Below are 22,976 nucleotides of genomic sequence, written 5' to 3'. Positions count from 1 at the left end.
TTATGAGGTTTACTAAGGTTTCCCACAAAACCATCACCAAGTCATAGGTCAGTTCTCTGTGTCCTGTGATCTGTTGATGGTTTTGGTGACGTCCTATGTAAAAATAATTAAGGATTTGTGTATGCATACAGATGCCTTTGGGAAGAGCCAAGCTGTCTGATCATGTTACAGAAAATTGTGTTAGATATTTTCTTCTGACCTCATTTGGCACTTGGTCACTGTGTTCTAAATCTTGATCTAATCATAAAACGTCCATATCACTTAATTTTGAAAATGAGAAGACAGGACCTTGCTTCTAGAAGCATGACTTCACAATCACACTGTCTATTCCAGAACCTCCACATAGCTCCATTGGCTTCTTCTGCTTGTAGTTTTGTAGTGAACAGTTCCATACCAAGGAAATATGTAAGGGTCAAATGCTGAAAAAACAGATTGGCAGTGAACAAACCACCAGTAGGCGAGAGACGTCTTGTTCTTGGGTGCTCTCCCACAGTGAGAGCCACTACCAAAAGTGAGAAGTCATCTGAATATATGACTGCAGTCAGACTTCCGGGTCGGCGCCATCGCCGAATGGCGGGCTCCCTCCGAGCTCCGGAGGGAGCCGGCTTGGCAGGGGCTGGGTCTTACCGCACCGGCGATGCGGGGACCCTTAAAAACCACGGCCAGAGGAGGCCGTGGACATGGAGACTCGGCTGGCACCGTTAGCGCTCTCCCGACTCGTGAAGGAGCCTTTTTAAAGGCTACGGATCGGGTGCCGGGGAGAAGCGTGGTGCTTTGAGTTCTCTGCTATCCCTGCCGAGCGCAGCCGCATGCCATCCGGCGGAGAGCGCTGACTTCTTCTATTGAAAATTCGGCTCTAAAGAAGAACCCGTGAGTAATTGGAATATGGACTAAAAAAAAAGGGGATAAATTTTTAAAATTCGGAGCGAACGGGGGAGGCGGAAAAAAGGAAGTCAGCCCACCCCTAAATTGTAGAAGAGCCAAAACAAAGGACTGGACAACTAAGATCGAGTGTAACCTTATCTTGCCGAATCAGCAACTTCGCGAGGGAAAATTATAAGATTGAGCTGGAGGAGAAAAGTGGAATTGTTTTAAAAAAAGCAACCCCCCCCCCCCGGAATCCCTGGAGCGATTCATGAAACTGCCTGGAGAAAAGCGATGGAGGTTTTGACAGCTGTCAAAGAGTTGTCAAAAAGGAAGATTAAAATAGAGATTTTGTTATGAGGACTTTGCCGGTTATATTTGGTAAAAATTGAATATAAACTGTTTTAAATATCGGTCAACAAGCTACTTGGTCTGGTGGATGTGATTCTGGAAGGGAACTTTGCTACTGCAATCCACCTAGAGGAGCCGAGGGATATTGCATGTGTTTTTCACAGGAAACTTGAACAGTTGAATGGAACTTTTAATCTCCTGGGAAACTGCAGGAATGGAACATTATTTTGTCTACAGAGGTCTACACACTACAGGAAACCATGGAACTATTTGTTGGAAAATGAAAGGAACATGATGCAATGCTTTGCTCTATGAATAACAAGCCTCTGCAGAGACACTAGAAACTTTTGGAAAAAGAACATTTCTGTGGGAGAACAGAGAAATAAAAAGGAGGAGAGTGATTGACAAGAACAAGGAAATAACAAGAACTGGACAGAACTGGGGGAACATTTGGGATATTCAGGTTTGACAAGCTTATGGATACAAAATTGGAGTTTTTACTCCTGGATATAAAAACCTGGATAGAAGAAATGGGCCCTTATTTGATAGACTCCTTCTACGATTGGACATCCGTAATTAAAGACTGGCAAAGAACCTGTGGGACATAGTGTAATGTGGGAACTCCAGGAAGATATTAGAAGTGGAGGGATAGGTGAAACGCAAAGGGGAAAGAGGGGAGGGAAAATTGGAATCCAAAGGCTGTAAAATTACTATTCATATTTATCTTATTTTCATCTGTACTATGTTTGAAAGGGGGAAACTCGTGGAAGGGTATAGATCGATCTTAGGGGATGGGAATTTGGATAAATTGGGTTATTGATGATGAGTGTAATTTGGGGATAAGAACTTGTTGAATTTAATTGCTTATTTGGAAGATTTGGAACACAAGAGGGGGTAGGGAGGGGAAGTCCTAGTTATTGGCAAAAGTTTATAGATTGGATTTAATTTGTTTTGATTTGTTTTAATTTGGAAAACCTTAATAAAAATTATTATTAAAAAAAAATATGAATATATGACTGCAGTCAGATGGTACTTTATTCCATACCCTCCAAGTGTCCCTATTTTCCAGGGACAGTCCCAGATTTACAAAAACTGTCCTGGTTTCTAATTTGATCCTGGAATGTCCCGCTTTTCCTTACAACATCCCTATTTTCATCAGAGAAATGGTGGATGGTATGGCATCATGCAACTCCTGAGGCAAGGAGATAAGTATACAATCTTTAGAAGACACTTGAAGGCAGCCCTGTATAGGGAAGGATTAATGTTTCATGCTTTATTACATTTTAATATATGTTGGAAGCCACCCAAAGTGGCTGGGGCTACCCGATCAGATGGGCAGAATATAAATAATAAAATGAAGAAGAAGAAGAAGAAACAGGACATCTCTATTTTAATTAGAGAAATGTTGGAGGGTACGATATTCCTGATGTTTCTTTACCAATCAATTTCCACATTTTATGTCATCTTTCACACAATGTAAAAGGCGCTTCTAGTGTAACCTAGTGGAAGTCTAGTGCTAATTTCTGTTTTAACTGCTTCCAGAAAAATATCCATTTGCAACCCTGTAAACCTGGGAAATTGTGGGTGTTTTGTGGGATGAAATTGGGATAGTAAGCCAGCATACAGTTTGCTCCTGCTGTTTTAATATTTAGTGCAACATGGCGGTGTATCAATCAAAAAGCCGCAGTTCCATAACACAACACGTACTTGTGTAAAAGGAACATCAGAAATTTGGACAGAAGTGCTAGCATTATAATCTGAAAAACTTAATACAGTAAACACCACATTTGAATGCCTGAATGGGTCAGGAATTGGCAGCATAAGAGGTTGCTACCTGATCAGCCAGTTTTCACTATTGTCTGAAGTATCACCCATGATACTATTTCCAAGCAAAACAGTTTTGGAGAATATGCAAGGGCTGGGGTACCAGACCGACATGGAATGACACTGACCACCCAATCCTCTGCATGTTTTCTCAGAAGTAAGCACCTCAGTTTAATAGATGTAACATCAGTTAACCATGCCTAGCATAACAGCATGGGATGATTGGATTTTTTTTAAAAAAAGATGCAGTGGATGCATTTGGATTCGGAAAATCTGTGTTCAATAGTTCCCCAGCTAGGAATTTCACTGGAAGTACATTTTGCTCTTAGAAGCTTAATTCTTAGAAATAGGACTTCTTCTTCTTCTTTGGCGATCACTCACAACTGAGTAAGATTGTCTTCCATGAACACGGTCTTAACAGTGAGTCCATAAGTGATTGTGGAGGCCAGTTCTGAATCCACATGTCCTTCCACAGTGGGGACATAGGTTTCCGGGTGGGAATTGATCACGGTGGGGGTTTGCCAAACATGCCTTCGTCTTAGCATGTTTCTCCCTTTCGTACTGAATTCGAGCATCTTCAAATTCCATGACACCTTCGGTAAAGGCTGTTCTCCAACTGGAGCACTCGCAGGCTGGTGTTTCCCAATTGTCAGCGTTTATGCTACATTTTCTTAGATTTGCCTTGAGAGAGTCTTTAAACCTCTTTTGTTGACCACCAGCATTACGCTTTCCATTTTTAAGTTCAGAATAGAATAGCTGCCTTGGAAGATGATAATCAGGCATCTGCACAACATGAACAGTCTAACGAAATTGATGTTGAAGAATCATTGCTTTGACACTGGTGATCTTTGCTTCTTCCAGTACACTGGCATTAGTTCGCCTGTCTTCACAAGTGATGTGTAAAGTTTTTCAGAGACACCATTGGTGGAATCTTTTGAGGAATTGGAGATGGTGTTTAGAAGTGGTCCATGTTTCACAAGCATACAGCAAGGTTGGTAGTACAATAGCTTTGTAAACAAACATTTTGGTTTCCATGCAAATGTCCCGGTCTTCCAACACTCAGCACTTCAATCAGGAGAAAGCTGCATTCACAGAGCTCAGGCAATGCTGGATTTTGGCATCAATGTCAGCCCTTGTGGAAAGAAAACTGCCCAGGTAGGAGAAATGATTGACACTTTCTAATGTTACACCATTGGGTTGGATTTGTGGCACTGCAGAGGGGTTGTTTTGTGCTTGTTGGTGCAGCACTTTGGTTTTTTGGATGTTGAGCGATAGGCCAAGCTTTTCATAACCTTCTGCAAAGATATTTATGATGGTTTGGAGATCATCCTTTGAGTGTGCACACACGACGTTGTCATCAGCATACTGAAGCGCTATGATGGAAGTTATGGTAACCTTACTCTTTGCCTTCAGCCTACTCAGATTAAAGTGCTTTCCATCTCTTTGATATATGATTTCTACTCCAGTGGGGAGTGTGACAAAAAAGTTGGTTTTGCTAGACAGGTTGGACCAAGTGTTTCTTTTCCCCCTTTCTTTCCCTGCCAGCAAATGGTTAACAAACGGCAGCCTCTGATTGGCCATGGTTCCAGGAGGGAGAGTTTAAAGAAGAGGATTTGAAGAGTTGAGTTGTGGGAGATGGGCTGGAATTGAGGTTGAAGAGGTTGGTCGGTTATTGCTTAAAGTACCTCAGGAGCAAAATTGTTAAAGCGGGTAGATAACTGAAAGAAAGTATCATCGTATGAAGGAACCACACCTATAACGCAAAAACAACTGAGGATGAATTTAATTGAAATTGCACTGTATTCCTGAAGTAACCTAAGTTGAATCCATTTGTGTTATTTACATTTTTGCCTTAAATAAATCTTTACTGTTTAAAGAAAGACTTTAAAGAAAACTGGTCTGAGATTCCAACTTACTAGTTACCCCCTCACAAAGGTCTAAAATTTTAAGGGGAAAGAGAAAGAGACCTTCAGGTAAAGGGTTGTTCAGTGAGGTGGGGGCAATTTATCTAAGTGAGAGCGGGCCCAACGGTGTGTGGGGGAAAAGTGCCAACATGCCCGTCACAGGGAGTTTTCCTTCGACAAAGTGTAGGATTATGGCAATGAAAATAATAAGTAGAGTTGGGGCGATAACACCACCCTGTTTAACACCTAGTCCCACTGTGAATGCCCAATACATGCATTTGTTTCTTTGGTTATAAACTTCCATAGAGAACTAATTGACAGCTAGCCTGTGGATCCCAGTGCTTGACTCTCAGGTTGTTGCTACATTACAACCCTGAGGAGGATGGCGAGAGATATAGGTCATGGTGGCATGGTGGCAATCTTAACCTAGTCTGTGGGAGTCTTTGAGGCAATATTCAAACTGGCAAATCCCTAACCGCAATACCAGCAGTTTCTTGCTCTGCCCCCTGCAACAATCACATCATTTTCTGGAGTCAAGTATTTCCAGTTTCTACTCAGCATCCATCACCAGGCTTCTTTGTTGCAAAAAACCCCACATCTGATGTGTCACCTGCCAGAATGTTATTTGTAGAAACGTATCAAATGCCTGCCAGTAGGCGTATGTTCCTTCACTGACATGTAGCTGTGTTTGTGAGCTTTATGATGCTCATCAAAAGAATTTCTGTATGCTGCCCAGTGCTACTTCCCCTAACTTTGTCATATAAATCAAAGACATTGGCAACAGAATCGAGACAAGTGCTGAATATGACTCATGCTCAGGCAGAAGTGTGGGAACTTGGGCCATGCTTTTCTTGAGGTTCCTCACATACCCTTGGCTGCCGAAGCAGCTCATCTCACCACACGCCCCTGCAGGAACCTTAACTAAGCATCCTCTTTCCGTATGTGGGCTCTGGAAGATGGATGTTTGGTGGCTGCTTCTGGGGGAGGAGGTAGCAGGGGAAAGGACTAGTTTAATCCCATTCCGAATGCAGAACCCACTGCTTGACTATTTAAGTTAGTTGCTTGACCGTTTTGAAGAGGGAAGGCTAGGTTGTTCCCAGCCATTAACTGGTTTACATGGTCTGCAGCAGAGGACTCCCATCTTTTCTCTTACATGCAGAAACCTGCAATTCAAAGCTGTTAGTGTAGTAGAGAAAATGGTAGTTCTACCATTTTAAGGTGTGTGGTTTTTTTTTTTAAATGAGACAGGTATGTTTATTCTACTTTTAAAAATTACCGTATTTTTTGCTCTATAAGACTCGCTTTTTCCCTTCTAAAAAGTAAGGGGAAATGTGTGTGCGTCTTATGGAGCGAATGCAGGCTGCACAGCTATCCCAGAAGCCAGAACAGCAAGAGGGATTGCTGCTCTCACTGCGTAGCAATCCCTCTTGCTGTTCCGGCTTCTGAGATTCAGAATATTTTTTTTCTTGTGGTCTGGTGCATCCTATAAAGCAAAAAATACAGTATGTCAGATATCAGAGGAGAGGGGAGTCAAAATAAGAAACCTTTTAAGTCTGAGATGGGGAGTCTGTTTCCCTCCAGTTGACTCCAGCTCTCATCAACTGCATCCAGCATAGCCAATGATCAGGGGGATAGGAGCTGGACGCCAACAACTTCTGGAGGACCACAGGTTCCCCATCCACAGGTTCCCCATCCAGGCGGGGCTTGACAGGCCTCATAAGGACTGCTGCCATTGCTGCTGCCGCCCAAGAAAACTCCCCTGCTTGAGTGCCTGAGGGCCCCGGTCCTGCCTCTTTCCACCTGGCCCAGGGCAGGCCCTGACAGGCCTCATAAGAACTGTTGCTACAACTGCTGCCCAGCAAGGACTGGGGTATTTGTGGGGGGAGTTTTGTTTGGAGTTTTTGCTGTTGTTACTGATATTTACTGATATTGTTGTTGTTTAGTCGTTTAGTCGTGTCCGACTCTTCGTGACCCCATGGACCAGAGAAACGCCAGGCACCTCTGTCCTCCACTGCCTCCTGCAGTTTGGTCAAACTCATGCTGGTAACCTCGAAAACACTATCCAACCATCTCGTCCTCTGCCGTCCCCTTCTCCTTGTGCCCTCCATCTTTCCCAGCATCAGGGTCTTCTCCAGGGAGTCTTCTCTTCTCATGAGGTGGCCAAAGTACTGGAGCCTCAGCTTCACAATCTGTCCTTCCAGTGAGCACTCAGGGTTGATTTCCTTCAGTATGGAGAGGTTGGATCTTCTTGCAGTCCATGGGACTCTCAAGAGTCTCCTCCAGCACCATAATTCAAAAGCATCAATTCTTCGGCGATCAGCCTTCTTTATGGTCCAGCTCTCACTTCCATACATCACTACTGGGAAAACCATAGCTTTAACTATACGAACCTTTGTTGGCAAGGTGATGTCTCTACTTCTCAAGATGCTGTCTAGGCCTGTCATTGCCCTTCTCCCAAGAAGCAGGCGTCTTTTAATTTCGTGGCTGCTGTCACCATCTGCAGTGATCATTGAGCCCAAGAAAGTAAAATCTCTCACTACCTCCATTTCTTCCCCTTCTATTTGCCAGGAGATGATGGGACCAGTGGCCATGATCTTCGTTTTTTTGATGTTGAGCTTCAGACCATATTTTGCGCTCTCCTCTTTCACCCTCATTAAAAGGTTCTTTAATTCCTCCTCACTTTCTGCCATCAAGGTTGTGTCATCTGCATATCTGAGGTTGTTGATATTTCTTCCGGCAATCTTAATTCCGGCTAGGGATTCATCCAGTCCAGCCTTTCACATGATGAATTCTGCATATAAGTTAAATAAGCAGGGAGACAAAATACAGTCTTGTCGTACTCCTTTCCCAATTTTGAACCAATCAGTTGTTCCATATCCAGTTCTAACTGTAGCTTCTTGTCCCACATAGAGATTTCTCAGGAGACAGATGAGGTGATCTGGCACTCCCATTTCTTTAAGAACTTGCCATAGTTTGCCGTGGTCGACACAGTCAAAGGCTTTTGCATAGTCAATGAAGCAGAAGTAGATGTCTTTCTGGAACTCTCTAGCTTTCTCCATAATCCAGCGCATGTTTGCAATTTGGTCTCTGGTTCCTCTGCCTCTTCTAAATCCAGCTTGCACTTCTGGGAGTTCTCGGTCCACATACTGCTTGAGCCTTCCTTGTAGAATTTTAAGCATAACCTTACTGGCGTGTGAAATGAGTGCAATTGTGTGGTAGTTGGAGCATTCTTTGGCACTGCCCTTCTTTGGGATTGGGATGTAGACTGATCTTCCCCAATCTTCTGGCCACTGCTGAGTTTTCCAAACTTGCTGGCATATTGAGTGTAACACCTTAACAGCATCATCTTTTAAAATTTTAAATAGTTCAGCTGGAATACCATCACTTCCACTGGCCTTGTTATTTGCAGTGCTTTCTAAGGCCCATTTGACTTCACTCTCCAGGATGTCTGGCTCAAGGTCAGCAACCACACTACCTGGGGTATACGAGACATCCATTTCTTTCTGGTATAATTCCTCTGTGTATTCTTGCCACCTCTTCTTGATGTCTTCTGCTTCTGTTAGGTCCTTTCCACTTTTGTCCTTTATTATGGAAATCTTTGTACGAAATGTTCCTTTCATATCTCCAATTTTCTTGAACAGATCTCTGGTTCTTCCCATTCTATTGCTTTCCTCTATTTCTTTGCATTGCTCGTTTAAGAAGGTCTTCTTGTCTCTCCTTGCTATTCTTTGGAAATCTGCATTCAATTTCCTGTATCTTTCACCATCTCCCTCGCATTTTGCTTGCCTTCTCTCCCCCGCTATTTGTAAGGCCTCATTGGACAGCCACTTTGCTTTCTTGCATTTCCTTTTCATTGGGATGGTTTTCGTTGCTGCCTCCTGTATAATGTTACGAGCCTCCATCCATAGTTCTTCAGGCATTCTGTCCACCAAATCTAAATCCTTAAACCTGTTCCTCACATCCACTGTGTATTCATAAGGGATTTGACTTAGATTGTATCTTACCGGCCCAGTGGTTTTTCCTACTTTCTTCATTTTAAGCTTGAATTTTGCTATAAGAAGCTGATGATCTGAGCCACAGTCAGCTCCAGGTCTTGTTTTTGCTGACTGTATAGAGCTTACTGATATTACTGATATCAATTTTGTATCTTTATTTTTATGTGGAAATGGTTCAGTTTGGTTATGTAGTTTTTAATGCGTTATTATTTATTTTTATGACTACTTTGCTATGTTTGTAATCATGCAAATCTTTTCATATTGTAAGCCGTCTTGAGCATTGTTTCAACTGTGGACAGGCGGCATACAAAAACATAATGATGATCCATGTACCAAGTTCTTGTAGTTAATAGGATGCTTCTGGTTTGAATTAGACCAATAGAACTTCAGCTTTTGGTCCACCTGCCTTGCCCCACCCTCTAACCTTCATAAGGGAGATGTTTCAAGAGAGGAATGGGACTCTCTGCTGACCAGCCAAAGGCTTGTTGCTGCTACGGGCATTATGTGTATGTGTCTTTTGATGAACTGAATGGAAGAGTATGAGTTATGGGAGTAGAGAAAGAGTGTGTGTGAATTAGTTTGTTAATGTGGTTAATACTGTTTTCTAGATTATGAGTGATGTAATGCTTTGTGAATTTTAGAATATGACTTTTCTTGTGGTTGTGCTGTTTAGCTTATTTTTAAAGTTGTTTTGTTTGTAGTGTTTTATAGAAGCTGGTTGCTTTACTGGTGATTTGCCATTGTTTTGATGATGATTTGTTAATAATTTTGTATGATTTATGCTGCAGTTGGGATATTCTACTATGCCACTATTTGTTGTCTGTAGGCCGCTTTGTGATTCATGTGAGTGAAAAGTGGCAGAGAAATATAATAAAGAAATGAAATTAAATGAATGAATGAATTACAGTGATTTAATTTTCATTTACTGTGATATCCCGCTTTATCACTATCTTAAGGAGTCTCAAAGCGGCTAACATTCTCCTTTCCCTTCCACCCCAACAACAAACACTCTGTGAGCTGTGTGAGGTTGAGAGACTTCATGGAAGTGTGACTAGCCCAAGGTCACCCAGCAGCTGCATGTGGAGGAGCGGGGACAATTGTCTTCCTCTTGAAGTATATATTTATTTTCCACGCACATATATATTCCATTTTTTTTATATCAAGGCTCTATAAATGTTGTTTCCAGGAGACACTGACCAGATAGAGACCTGGTTAGCATCAGTAAAGTAGTGGCCTCATGCACTTTCAGACTAGTTTCCCTGTGAATTTGATGCAGTCTGTTTCTGATTGTTTTCTACCTCTGAAATCTTGTAATTTAAATAGCATTTTTTCTCTCTCAGAGGAATTTCCAGTCAGATTGACAACACTATGATCCTAGAGTATTTGCATGTAAATCATAATGATACCAGCCATATTCACGAGACAACAGGAAATGGATAAAATTCACCAAATGTGTATATGTGGGGTTTTTTTTTTTAAGGTGAACAATATGGATTGAATTCACTGGTGACTTTACCTCAACCACCTTAAGTCTTCTTGCACAAATTAGGGCACCACTACTTATGACAGTCTTTTGCATCATATCCAGTGCTGTTCTGGAGGGTTCTCTAGCTATCAGGGCCAGATTTTCAGGAGGCACAAAGTCTTTGTAGGTAGGAAAGATCACACACACAAAAAAATTGTGCTGTCTGCTAAGGCAAAGCCACCTTTGCAGACATGCCCATGGAAATGTTCTGTCGGAAAGAAAAATAGTCCTCCGCAGCAAATATTAATGCAGGAGGTATCTAATCTGGAAATGTTAAGCTTACAGGGTATGCTGACTAGTGAAATTGTCCATAAATTGTTTCAACATCTTAAATAAATTAGGCAGTTAATTTTTTATTATGAAATTTTAATAGGGAATCACAAGTTTATTAGATTATTGGACTTTATGGCTCCTGTTATGGTCAATAGAGAACTGAATGGGCTAATTCAGTTTCAGGATAAGGAAGAGAATTTATCTCTTACATCTTTTTTGTCACCTATTAAAAACTACTCAATGGGAACACTGTCTCAGATTTGTTGCATCTTGGGTGTGGAAGGCATTATAGCAATCATTCATCAAAGCAAAATCAGATTCAAATTTCTCCCAAGGTATGCCATAAAATTGCAGTGATTGATTCCTTTCTTCAAATAGATTCAGGTACACAGGAAAGGGTTGACCCTGGTGCTCTGTTAAAATCTGTAAGTAAGATGCAAACTCCCCAGGAAGCTCCTGGCGCGGCAACATTGATTGCAAATAATTACAGAGGTAAACAGATCCAGCAGGTACATTATTCTAAGGATGAATTTAATCAAGCTAATACAAAGAAGACATTGGGAGGATAGTGAGGATAAGAAGCAGTTAGTCCCAAATGAAGCACAATTTTTGACAAAATGGGAGAAATATGTTAATCTGGCCTTATCTATGAGTCTCCAAAGAGGAGATTATATATACCTGTAACAATGCAACAAGAATGGGTATTGTTTGTTGGCAATGAGAAGCTGCTGTAAAAATAACAACCGGGCTTTCAAAATTATAGAATTATATCATTAAATGAGTGAGGATTTCCAAGAAAGCATGGAGGACTCAAAAGGCAGATCCTCACCCCCTAGATCTAAGGAAATGGGGGTGCATTACAATTTGGAACATTCAGAATTTATACTTGCTAATCTTTTTTGTGCAGATTTTTTCAAAGTATAAATTTTCCTTTCTGTCGACTTGGCCCCGCGACCATGGGTGCCCAGGGCCATAAGAGCCATGCAATGTACATGGCACTGACACCAGAATTTGTGGGTGCTCGGGCACCCAGGGCCCCAGGGAGTTGGCACCTATTCCTTCTTTTAAGAGAAAGTTTTGACTTAGTGTGCCTCTGATCTGGATTTAAGGCAGGCATTGGCAAACTCAGCCCTTCAGATGTTTTGGGACTACAACTCCCATCATCCCTGACAACTGGTCCTGTTAGCTAGGGATGATGGGAGTTGTATTCCCAAAACATTTGGAGGGCCAAGTTTGCCTATGCCTGACTTAAAGCATTTTTCTTACTGCTCCTGTTACTGCTTCCCCTCCTCAGTCTTGGATGTAAGTTAAGCACAAGAAGAGGTAGCCAAATCTTTTTGACCATTTGCAGTCCAAATATGATTCCTTTCTCTTTCTCAGCTTTTTATTTTATTTTATAGAGCCCTAGATGAGGGAATTTCATTTGTACCTTTCTTATCAGGGGCTTACTATCTCTCTCTGACAGAGCCAATGTCCCTTGGCTACTTACATTTCAGAGTTTCATCCTAAACAGATGCTGTTGCCGCCATTGCTGCCATCACTTCACAGCCAACTTGGCACTAAAGCTTCCAGTTCTATGGGAAAAGCAGGACACAACTGGTATGGCAGATTTACCAATTTTTGAACCAGGCACTGTGTCTCTTTCCCATGAATTTCCAATATAGCAACCAGCAGGAGTGATGTAAGGTCATCGTTAAAGGTACATTTATAAGCACCCCAATTAAAATTGCATCCTTCCAACTGGATATTCCAGGACTGGTAGTCCCAGTCCCATGTGGGAAAACTTACCCCACCTGTGGCCTTTCCTCCCTGTGTCCCAAGGTAAATTGGGGGCAGAGGCTGTTAGAATTCCTGCTCCATGATTGCAGTCATGGGATTGTTGTCTTTCACATGACGGTGTATGTTTTGATTCCACAGAATGGGAAGTGACGGAGACAGGATGTTTGTGTTACTGTGTTACATGAAGTGGGACAATTGTCCTTTGTTCTTTTTCTCTTTGCTGTCTGATGCTAGAGAGAGAGGGAGCCATGTTGCAGAGCTCTGTGTGTGTTTATATGTAAATAAAGTAGATTAGCCAAAATGCTGAGTTGCTGAGGTCTGTCACGCAAGGTGTGCAAACTCTGCGGATCTCTAAGTGTGCCGGTGTCGGTTGGCATCGGTCGCTGTGATATTTGGGCTGAAGAAAGCTTTTGAAGCTCCCGAAAGATCGACCAGGAAGGAGGGAACATGCCATTTGGGCATGTGTCTCTACCAGGGTGCTACTCAAGTGTAGGCTGAATTGCTGACAGGGCAACAAGGACTAACAGAACTGAGGCGAGCTCAGCTCTACAAAGTGTTTCCTTCTGTCCTGCTGGCTAGCATTCTTTCAGGGGTGCTCTCATTTCTGAGAGTAGCCTTTATCAAATGTGCATGTCAGTTCGCCTAACCATTTCTGCATATCAGTCCTCGCTTAAAGGCTCAGGAGCCGGCCAGGTCACCCCCCCCCACACACACACATCCAACTGGCAACTGCAGAAAGCATACAACTAGGGTGGTACTTCTCTAATAACTACCCATAGCCATCACACCATTCCATTTGAAAATGGAATCTGTTCCATACATTGAAAGCACTCATACCAGTTTAACAGTCATGGTTTTCCTTCCACCGAAGACTCCTGAGTGCTTGGAGTTTTTAGGAGGCCCCTATATCCCTCACAGAGCTACAACATACCCTCTGGCATTTCTCCGATGAAAATAGGGATATCCTATTCAACCCATCTAACTGGGTTGCCCCAGCCACTCTGGACGGCTTCCAACATATATATAAAAAATAATAAAACATGATGATTATTTTTTTTATAAACTTCCCTATATAGGGCTGCCTTCAAATGTCTTCTAATGGTTCTCTAGTTACTTAAGTCCTTGGCTTGAGGGTCACATAACTCCATACCCTCCAACATTTCTCTGATGAAAATAGGAACATCCTAAGGAAAAGCGGGACATTCCAGGATCAAATCAGAAACCAGGACAGCTTCTGTAAATCTGGGGACTCAGCTAGACTGCTGAAGAAAAAGTGATTTATTTGTATGTGCGATATAACATTTTGCCACCAGGTGTGGAATCCTGTTTTTCTCTACCTGTTTTCCCTGTTTAAATTTACAATGATTCTGCTTAAGAAACAATAAGTGTTTCATGCATTATTCCTATTATCCTCTCCTAAAGCTTACCCCCTTATCTGTGGGCCCTTAGGCTGCGAGGCAAAAATTCTAGAGGAACCTGCCAGGCTAAGGCTTAATAGATTTCAGATTTACCTACCTCTGGTGCCAGTAACCGCACTACCTAGTTTCTGGATTAGATAATGCGCTACTTCAAAGTATTCCTGAACCTTATAAAGGCAAGATAATTTGTTCAGGCCCTTGTAAGACAAAATGGCACATGGATGCATCTACACATTTTTAGAGGCAGTTAAATAGAATATGCTCTGCAATCAACTGCCAATGAACATTGTGAAACACATTTTTAGAGGACATAGCTTTCTCCCCCTACCCAATCACTGCCTAAATTTTGTGGCTGAAACCACATCACTATGCCAGTTTCCAGTAAGTATGACAAACTGCTCTAATTAAGCCCATTTAAAATAACAGCTTTATGGAAAACATATGTGAAACCAAATGTGTTTTTAAATTAATTTTCAATTGCTCTTTTGTGCAAATGAGAGAGTTTCAATCAATGCAAATACGATTCAAGAGAACTGGAACACTGAGGACTTACTAGTTTGCAGCAAAAATAAACAAAATGGATGGGTAATGCAAGAACAGTGTAAGATGTTATTAATTCAAAAATCAAAAACTATTCTAACTACAGTACTTTGCAATTAATTTAGGAAAGGGGAAAAAGCTTGGCAACATAATATATGAAACTGTTCAATCTGCAGCACTCAATTGCAATGTTTAAAACTGTGATTTGGCTGGAATTATGGGGGAACTTGCCTGTTTAAATGCTCTCTTGTTGATGTTTAGGTCCTCTGTTCTCTATTTGGGATTGCAAAATCGCAGGAGCCCTAATCCCTATTCAAGAATTCTAAATCCCTCATGCAATGAGGCAGTCTGAGGTTAAATTTGCTAGCTCTACTTTCCTCCAACCTGGGCTATCTCCATTACCCTATGCGAGTTGGAGGGGTAACATCTGGAGGAGGGAGACTTTTCTACTCATGTAGGCTCCCTGTGCATTTTAGAACCCCAGTTTTCCAGGCTTCTAAATCACACAGGGAGCCTAAATGAGGTTCCAAACGTGTGGAGAGCAATGGTGCTAAGGACAGAGGAGGGGGAAGAGAGCAAGCATGCTCATCCCCATCTCCTCATTACATGAAGGATTTAGAATGTGTGCCCTTGAAAACGTTGGCAGCATTAAGATAAATTCAACAGTGTAAGTAAGTTTTGATGGAAGTAATAATGGAATACTGAATGGTTTAGTTTATACAGTACAAACTATGCAGGGATTTATGCTATGCAAAATGAACAATGGAAAGAGAAGAAGGGAAGTCATAGATATTTTAAGGTTGTTTAAATGAATACTCTAAATAGTAAAACAGAAAATTTAATAAAAAATTATATATATATATATATATATATATATTTGCTTTCGTAGATTTTCACGGGTATATATATATATATATATATATATATGTAGAATGTGTGCATTGAGTTCTAAACTGTGTCTGTAATCCCTTGTACCTTATTTACCCTTAAAGAGGGAAAAAAACAATTCTGATTCTCCACCCAACCCCCTAATAACAATTTGGTGTTTCTCTAACTGGGGCTGTGTACACATTACTGGCTTAAAACGTAGTGAGGTCATTCATATTTTTTTGCTGTGTGTCAAACTGCATTTGAACATTGCTGTATCTAATTTGCCTGGACTAAATGTCCATACCAGTGAGTGGAGATATCTTTGCCCAATGAACAGTTCTCAACTTGGATCAAAGTCCATTACAATTTTTTTCAGCCAGACTAAGTAGTGGAAATAGGGTCGTCTGATTTATTTAAAAATGAATGCCTATTGAAAAGAATGAAGATGCGATGATATAAAGGTTTGGTCCATGGGAATTGTTTTTGTACTACCAGGCTGCAATGGTACACCCACTTACCTGGAAGTAAGTCCCATTACACTCAGCAGGACTTACTTCTGAGGGCAGGCAGAGGGTTCCACTGTTAATTAAGTGGAAGTTGCATAGCTGGAGAAGTTGGTGTCTTGTGTTCTCTTGGGTTTACACTTGCTAGGAAATTGTCTGCATCATTTTGCACCAGCTGAAGTTTCTGAACCGTCTTCAGTGGCAACTCCACAGAGAATGCATTGCAGCTTTCAGTCTGTGAAAATGCAATGGCGCAGATGAAAGTTGCAGAGTCCCTGCTCTCCAAGAAAGGGCACAGCTGATGAATCACATGTAATTGCAAAGTGCACTCCTAGCAGCAGCTATTACCTGCTTATCCAGGAGCAAAGCTGTGTAAAATAGCACACCTATGTAGCTGTGAACCCCATTGGCTACAGAGAAAAAAAACCTCAGCCAGAATAGGCAAACTCGCCTACATATTGTAGACTTAAAGCTATTTAATAACCTATCCTGCTGCTTCAAAGCTTTAGTTTCAATTAACTAGGGAGCTCACTGATACTTCAATGATAGGAGATGGATGGTGAGATTTACCTGACATACCCCATGTGCCCCCCCCATACTACACAATTTCTCCTTCAGGGGTATTGCAACACCATCAGGAACCAGCCACAGGGCCTCTCTCTTACTAGAGTCTATCATCACATTCATATTCCGTTAATTAGTCCTCATCCTGCCCACCACTGCATCCAGGCACTGAGCCAAGATTTGGACCTCTACATCCGATTTAGATGTAACAGAGAAATGGAATTGGGTTTCATCAGTACACTGATGGCAACGTGCTCCAAATCCCTGAAAGCCTTGAACTGTCCCATCTGAGGTAGCCTTGGCATAGATGTTGAAGGCCCCTAGAACAACTCTCCTATGGTTCTCCAACATCATGTTTGAGATCACCTCAGCTTGCTCAGTCAGGGAATGTGCTGGGCAGCATGGTGGGTGGTACACCAGCAACATCCCTAATCTGTCTCTGACCCAACTCCAGACGAAGTCCTCAACTTCCACCCTAGCTAGGGAAATGCAAACTGTATGGACCATGGAACCATCCTCGCCTCTTCCAGCCAATGTTGGAGGAAGCCTTGGGAGGTGGAGCTGGGTCTTCCTAAAACATGCAAGGTTGGCTTTCTTATCCTTGATCAAGTTTTGGATGTGTGTGGTCCAATTATGAGCTAACTTAGTTAAGTAGCAGCACTTCCAGGTCAGAAGACTTGGTGATAGAATAGCTGGATCCCTTAAGGGTAGGTGAAGGGCCAGAGGAGGAGATGGCCCAAAAATATCTAGGTCCTCTTTTTATAGATGACTTGCCTCCATCCAATGCCTTATTGCCACCTGCCTATAATTTGCTATGCGGTATCCTCACATTTTCTCCTCTGTCACAACTTCCTGGGCACATGTTTGCTCAACAAGCTACCCACACAGCAACCAAGCAACTGCAGCTCACCGATACTTCTGAACACACCCTCACATAAAACCACAGGAGTTCCACGCAATTCCTTTTAACACACACACACACCATACAATCAGGCTCTTCACAATCACAACGCACACCATATCTCCTCAGCTACAACTAGTCGATAAATCACCCACTAACTACATAAAAATACAACAAACCTGTTAACATCAGCAGCACACTCCAGATAAGGGAAGAGTTTTATAATTTTCTAGGCCTCACAACAACCCACTCAAACTATTCAAGCTAAAACAGACAGCATAAAACTCCCCCAACTCTCTCTCAGGATCCATACCTTTTAGAACCAGCCAAGTTCTTGTCTTGGTTGGCTCTCCACCAGGTACCGCCAGCTCTCATTAGGGGTATCAACCCACATCCAACTCACTGTGCCCATAGGGCTCTCATTCAGGGCAACCCATAACATCAACATATGGGGTGTATCTCCATCCTCATGGTTTCCTAAACAATTGACTCAAACAAGTGACTAATCTTTGCTGTTACCTTCACCTCATTATTCCTTCATTATTATCATCATCCCCTTATTATTAATTCAATTTATATACCACCTTTTATCAAAAGATCCCTGGGTGGTGTACAACACTAAAAACACACCACAGAACATCATTGATTAAAACATAATAAAAAGCATACTGACAGACAGCCTAATAATAAAGTAGTCATCATAATAACAGCCCTCTCCGCCACACTGTTACAAGCCATAGATTATTTAATAGCCATAGTAAAGGTAAAGGGACCCCTGAACATTAGTTCCAGTTGTGGCCGACTCTGGGGGTTGCGGTGCTCATCTTGCTTTATTGGCCGAGGGAGCCGGCGTACAGCTGGTCATGTGGCCAGCATGACAAAGCCGCTTCTGGCGAACCAGAGCAGCGCACGGAAACGCCGTTTACCTCCCGCCAGAGTGGTACCTATTTATCTACTTGCACTTTGACGTGCTTTCAAACTGCTAGGTTGGCAGGAGCAGGGACCAAGCAACAGGAGCTCACCCCGTAGGCCTGAGTAAATAGGAATATTTTTTGCCTGGTTCCTAAAGGTATGTAATGTTGGCACCATGTGAGCCTCCCACCAGGTGAGAGCATTCCACAATCGGGGAGCAACAAGAGTTAAGACTTACCTGTGAAAGAGGAATTTGCATTCTTTTTTCTCTTTTGTTTGTTTTTATTTTGGTATAGATTTGTTTGTTTTTTATTGTAATGTATTATGAAATGCCTTAATAAAAAGCTGATGGAAAAGAAAAGAAATGATTTGAAATCAGCCATGGAAGTACTCTGAAAATGCTTTTTAGTCCTTCCATTTTTTTATTTTTTAAAAAAGATGTCCTCCTGCTTTTAGATCTTTGCACTGCTATCGTTACTCTTTACTCTTTGTTTTACTTTGCTTTAATTTTGTGTCTGCTTTAATTTGGACTTCAATTTTACATTGTGATCTGTTGTAATTTTCTTATATTTTATGCTTTTAACCTCTATTCTGTGAGGCACTCAGACAGCTTCAGCTCTTGGGTGGTATAGAAAGGTTATTAGTTCATATAATAAAATAAATCTGGACTGTGCTTTGCTTCCAAAGAACTATCGTGAATGCCGAGACTCCAGAAGAGATTGCACAGATAAGCTCTCTGAGATCTTAAAGGGGAAGGAGATCTGCCCTTAAATGACATACAGCAAAACTAATTATAAAGGAATAAGTCCAGCTTTATGTAATCACTCAAGAGTCTGTTTAGACTTTGTTGCAGGGGAAATTAGTCATCTGTTCAGAGATGCCAATGTTCTGTGGGCTATATACATTTGAAATGTATATCAAAATGTGTCCTACATTTCAGAGGGAGGCCATGCATTTTGAAATTCATTTTATTTATTTTGTATAGATGCTAATCTAGTCAATAGTACAATAAACCCAAAAGTCCCATCACAAAAATGTTATCGCAAATGCCTTAAGATATGTCTTGCAGCAGTATTCATTGTTGGCCCCCTATTTTAAGATTCCATCTCAAATACATTTTGTTGAGATTGATCCATGTCATGAACAGAAGCCAGAGACAACTGTTGTACTATCACACCTAAGTACAGGAAAGGTGAGCTGGTCTTGAAACAAGTTTCTGCACTAGGATCCAATTTCTGCATCCATCCACAAACAAAGGTGATGTATGGGAAGAACAAAAGCTCCGTATTGGCTGCAACAGTGCTGATGACCCTGTTAAAGGGGTGGGGCCATTAAGTCGAAGCATTTCATACCCCATCCTCAGAACAGATTACTGACACATCTGTTAAAGGGAATATATTATGTGCATCAGCTCATGCACATGCAAGAGTTGGGGAAGAGAGAATTTTCATTAGGAGTCAATAATTTGTTATGAATATCTACTTATTTATTTCACAAGGTGCTCAGAAGTCCTGGCACATTTTGAGATATAAATATTTGTCAAATCTAATTTGTGAATCCTGAATAAACTCTTCACTGATGATGTGACAGCAACCTGGTATCTCAGGACAAATTAATGAAGCAAAAAGAGGGAATTATTGATTTTGGAGATTTTCTGCAATAAAATAATGGGCTCAATATAGAGAAAATATTATTATGTTTGATCCATCTTGATATGGGTTGATCAAAGGTCAGATCATCAGAAGGCACAGCCCGTATCAAGTGCTTTCAACTAATTTAGCTTGTATCACTATCAAGCATTTTTAACTTTTATTTTTAAAATTCTTAAATTTTTAAAAACATCTTTACTGAAAGTTCAGAAAGTACATAACTATATGTGCACCAGAGATGGTGAGATGTAAAGAAAAGATAGATAAAGAAAAAGAGAAATGGTGAGATATAAATAAAAGGGAGAAAGAAAAAGAGAAACAGAACCTGTGTAGAAGGAAAAATAAAGGGGGAGGGAGAAAAAACCCCAAAACTGTATATTCTACAAGGTTGTTATTGTAATTCACCAGCTCTTAACCTAATACAGTATTTGTAAGAATAGATTCCAATTATCATTGAATTTGTCCATGGAAAGTCTGCATTTACAGGCAACTTAATATACAGTATATAATTTTGATTAGGTCTCCTTTAGGCACCAGTGAGATTAGCTGGGCAAACCCAAATGAACTTTAATCCTATTACAGTGTCACAGTTGCTAATATGTCCTCTCTCCAATAGTGGACAAACAACGAGGACGGGCACACACAAAAATCAAATTAAAACAGGTCGGAAATTATTTAACAGCTCTGAGACAAAATGAGCATAATCATAAATGTGCGGTCTGTAGTTTATGAGGATTAATCACATTTACAGTGCCGTTCTATACACGTCTACTCAGAAATAAGACCCACTGGGGACAGACCATCCTGTTTTGCCACCTGAGGTGAAATGGGAAGGTGCCCCCACTACCCCTCAGCTGAAGCCTCGCTTATCAGGGTCACACGACGGTGGCTGTTCCAGAGAGATCATGGGGGAGCTTGTGGGAATCTCACAAGAGTTCTGTGAGATCTCACAAGACCTTGGTGGAAGCCACTGCTGCTACTTCTCCTTGCTTCTCCAACAGTGGTGGCAGGGGCAGGAAGGGCACTAACAGGGGCACTGCCCCATGGGATTCTGCCACTCAGTGTGGCTGCCTCAGCTCACCTCATGAGCAGGCTGGCCCTGTGACCCACTGAGTTCAATGGACCATAGTCCCAGGCATCATCATCATCATCATCATTTTTTTATACCCCACCCATCTGGCTGGGTTTCCTGAGCCATTCTGGGCAGCTTACAGCACATAAAAAATGTAAAACATTAGACACCAAAAAATTTCCTGATACAGGGTTGCCTTCAGATGTCTTCTAAAAGTCAGATAGTTACTCATCTCCTTGACATTTGATCAGAGGCCATTCCACAGGGTGGGCGCCACTACCGAGAAGGCCCTCTGCCTGGTTCCTCGTAACCTCACTTCTTGCAGTGAGGGAACCACCAGAAGGCCCTCGGAACTGGACCTCAGTATCCAGGTTGAACGATGGAGGTGGAGATGTTCCTTCAAGTATACTGGGCCGAGGCCGTTTAGGGCTTTAAAGGTCAGCACCAACACTTTGAATTGTGCTTGGAAACATACTGGGAGCCAATGTAGGTCTTTCAGGACCAGTGTTATATGGTCTTGGCGACCTCTCCCAATCACCAGTCTAGCTGCTGCATTCTGGATTAGTTGTAGTTTCCGAGTTATCTTCAAAGGTAGCCCCATGTAGAGCACATTGCAGTAGTCCAAGTGGGAGATAACTAGAACATGCACCACTCTGGTGAGACAGTCTGCAGGCAGGTAGGGTCTCAGCCTGTGTACCAGATGGAGCTGGTAGACAGCTGCCCTGGAAACAGGCAAGTTGGTATAAGACTCCAGTCTTAGCATGGTATTTACATTTAATCTGACAAATGAAATATACTGCAATAATATTTCACTTCCCCCTGCATATTATAGGCGGTATACATATTAAAGCTTGCAAATCACATGGGAGACATATTCCTAAACAGCCTGGATTGAACAGATAAGTTCCATTGAGCCATCTCTTTACAAGCAAATTTGCATATGATTGTGTCTTCATGATGAAAGATGCATCAAATGCAAACTATTCATAAAACATCTCTTCCTGTTAGGTAAGACAATCTCACCATTGATATCATGATTCTTGTTCTTGGCAAACATTATTCTCATGAAGATGTGGAATGGATGCAAGACGTTGTTCCTTCAGATGCATTTTGCTGATAATTTCTTCAAACATCAGCTCCTGGAGATGATATGAACAAGTCTGACAAGGTTTGATAACCTGAAGGTGAGAGCAGTGGGGTGTGCCCTGCAGATCACCTCTGGGATTGGATTCGTCCATGTTTCAAAAAGAACTGCTTTCCATATTCGGCTTTGATCTCTTTGCACTTCTTACTTTCGTTACGATTTCCACATCATCATTCTTCATGAACTGGATATAGACTATGTACTGTACAGAAGAAATGATACTAATGTTAAATGTTGACAGTTGCATATCTGTTATTCGGAAGTGGGATAAACCTTTCCCCAGTTTTATTCTACACCAACTTTCTAAACAATATGGGGCCTGCATCTCCTTGGAAGCCTTAGGCAAATGTAATGGTTCCTCAGTTCCAGAACTGAGGAGTGCCATTACGATTTGCTTAAGAGGCAAAATTTCACCATCGCCATTCTCTGAGAGAAGTGAAGCTACAAATTGTACACCCCACACTGCTCCAATGACACTCTTAATGTACAAGAGGCACCATGCTGAGGGACAACAGCAGGAAATGGCTATTGCCCTCATACTCCTCTTTGGAACTTCCCATAGGTATTTTATCAGCCATTGTAGAAAACAGGATGCTGAACTCAATGGACATTTGGGTCTATCTAGCAGGAGCCATCTTTTGTTCTTTCAAGATATTAAACTGGGATGAAGATAAATGTTTGTAACTACTACAGATCAGGGTTGCATTCCACCAGGATTTTCTGTAGGAAGAGTAGTTTGATCTGCCAAACAAAAATGGCAAATGCAACAGCACCACAGTAGTATTAGGGCCAAACTAAAAAGTTCATGAATGCAATGAATGTGTACACTGTTTCGTTGTGTAATTATTAGTTTTTTAAATAAAAAAAATCCCCTCTCAGAGGCTGCCA

At 41.6% G+C, this 22,976-nt stretch overlaps 1 protein-coding gene across 2 annotated transcripts in view; it reads left to right on the top strand.

Moving 5' to 3' along the window:
• PRR16 (proline rich 16) overlaps positions 1–22,976 on the top strand; it is a 253,717-nt gene that overhangs the window by 96,715 nt on the left and 134,026 nt on the right. Inside the window, exon 2 of one of the 2 annotated variants that reach the window (XM_083702437.1) lies at positions 3,465–4,194. In XM_083702437.1, the coding sequence (XP_083558563.1) occupies positions 4,144–4,194 (51 nt within the window). In that variant the 5' untranslated portion in view covers positions 3,465–4,143. Of the gene's footprint in view, positions 1–415; positions 512–3,464; positions 4,195–22,976 lie in introns of those variants that run through there. The other variant, XM_083702438.1, reaches the window with a different exon arrangement.

The sequence above is a fragment of the Podarcis gaigeae genome (genome assembly GCF_964106915.1).
Source record: "Podarcis gaigeae genome assembly, chromosome: 11".
Classification (NCBI taxonomy): Eukaryota; Metazoa; Chordata; class Lepidosauria; order Squamata; family Lacertidae; genus Podarcis; species Podarcis gaigeae.
This window is presented reverse-complemented; position numbering and strand designations above follow the sequence as displayed.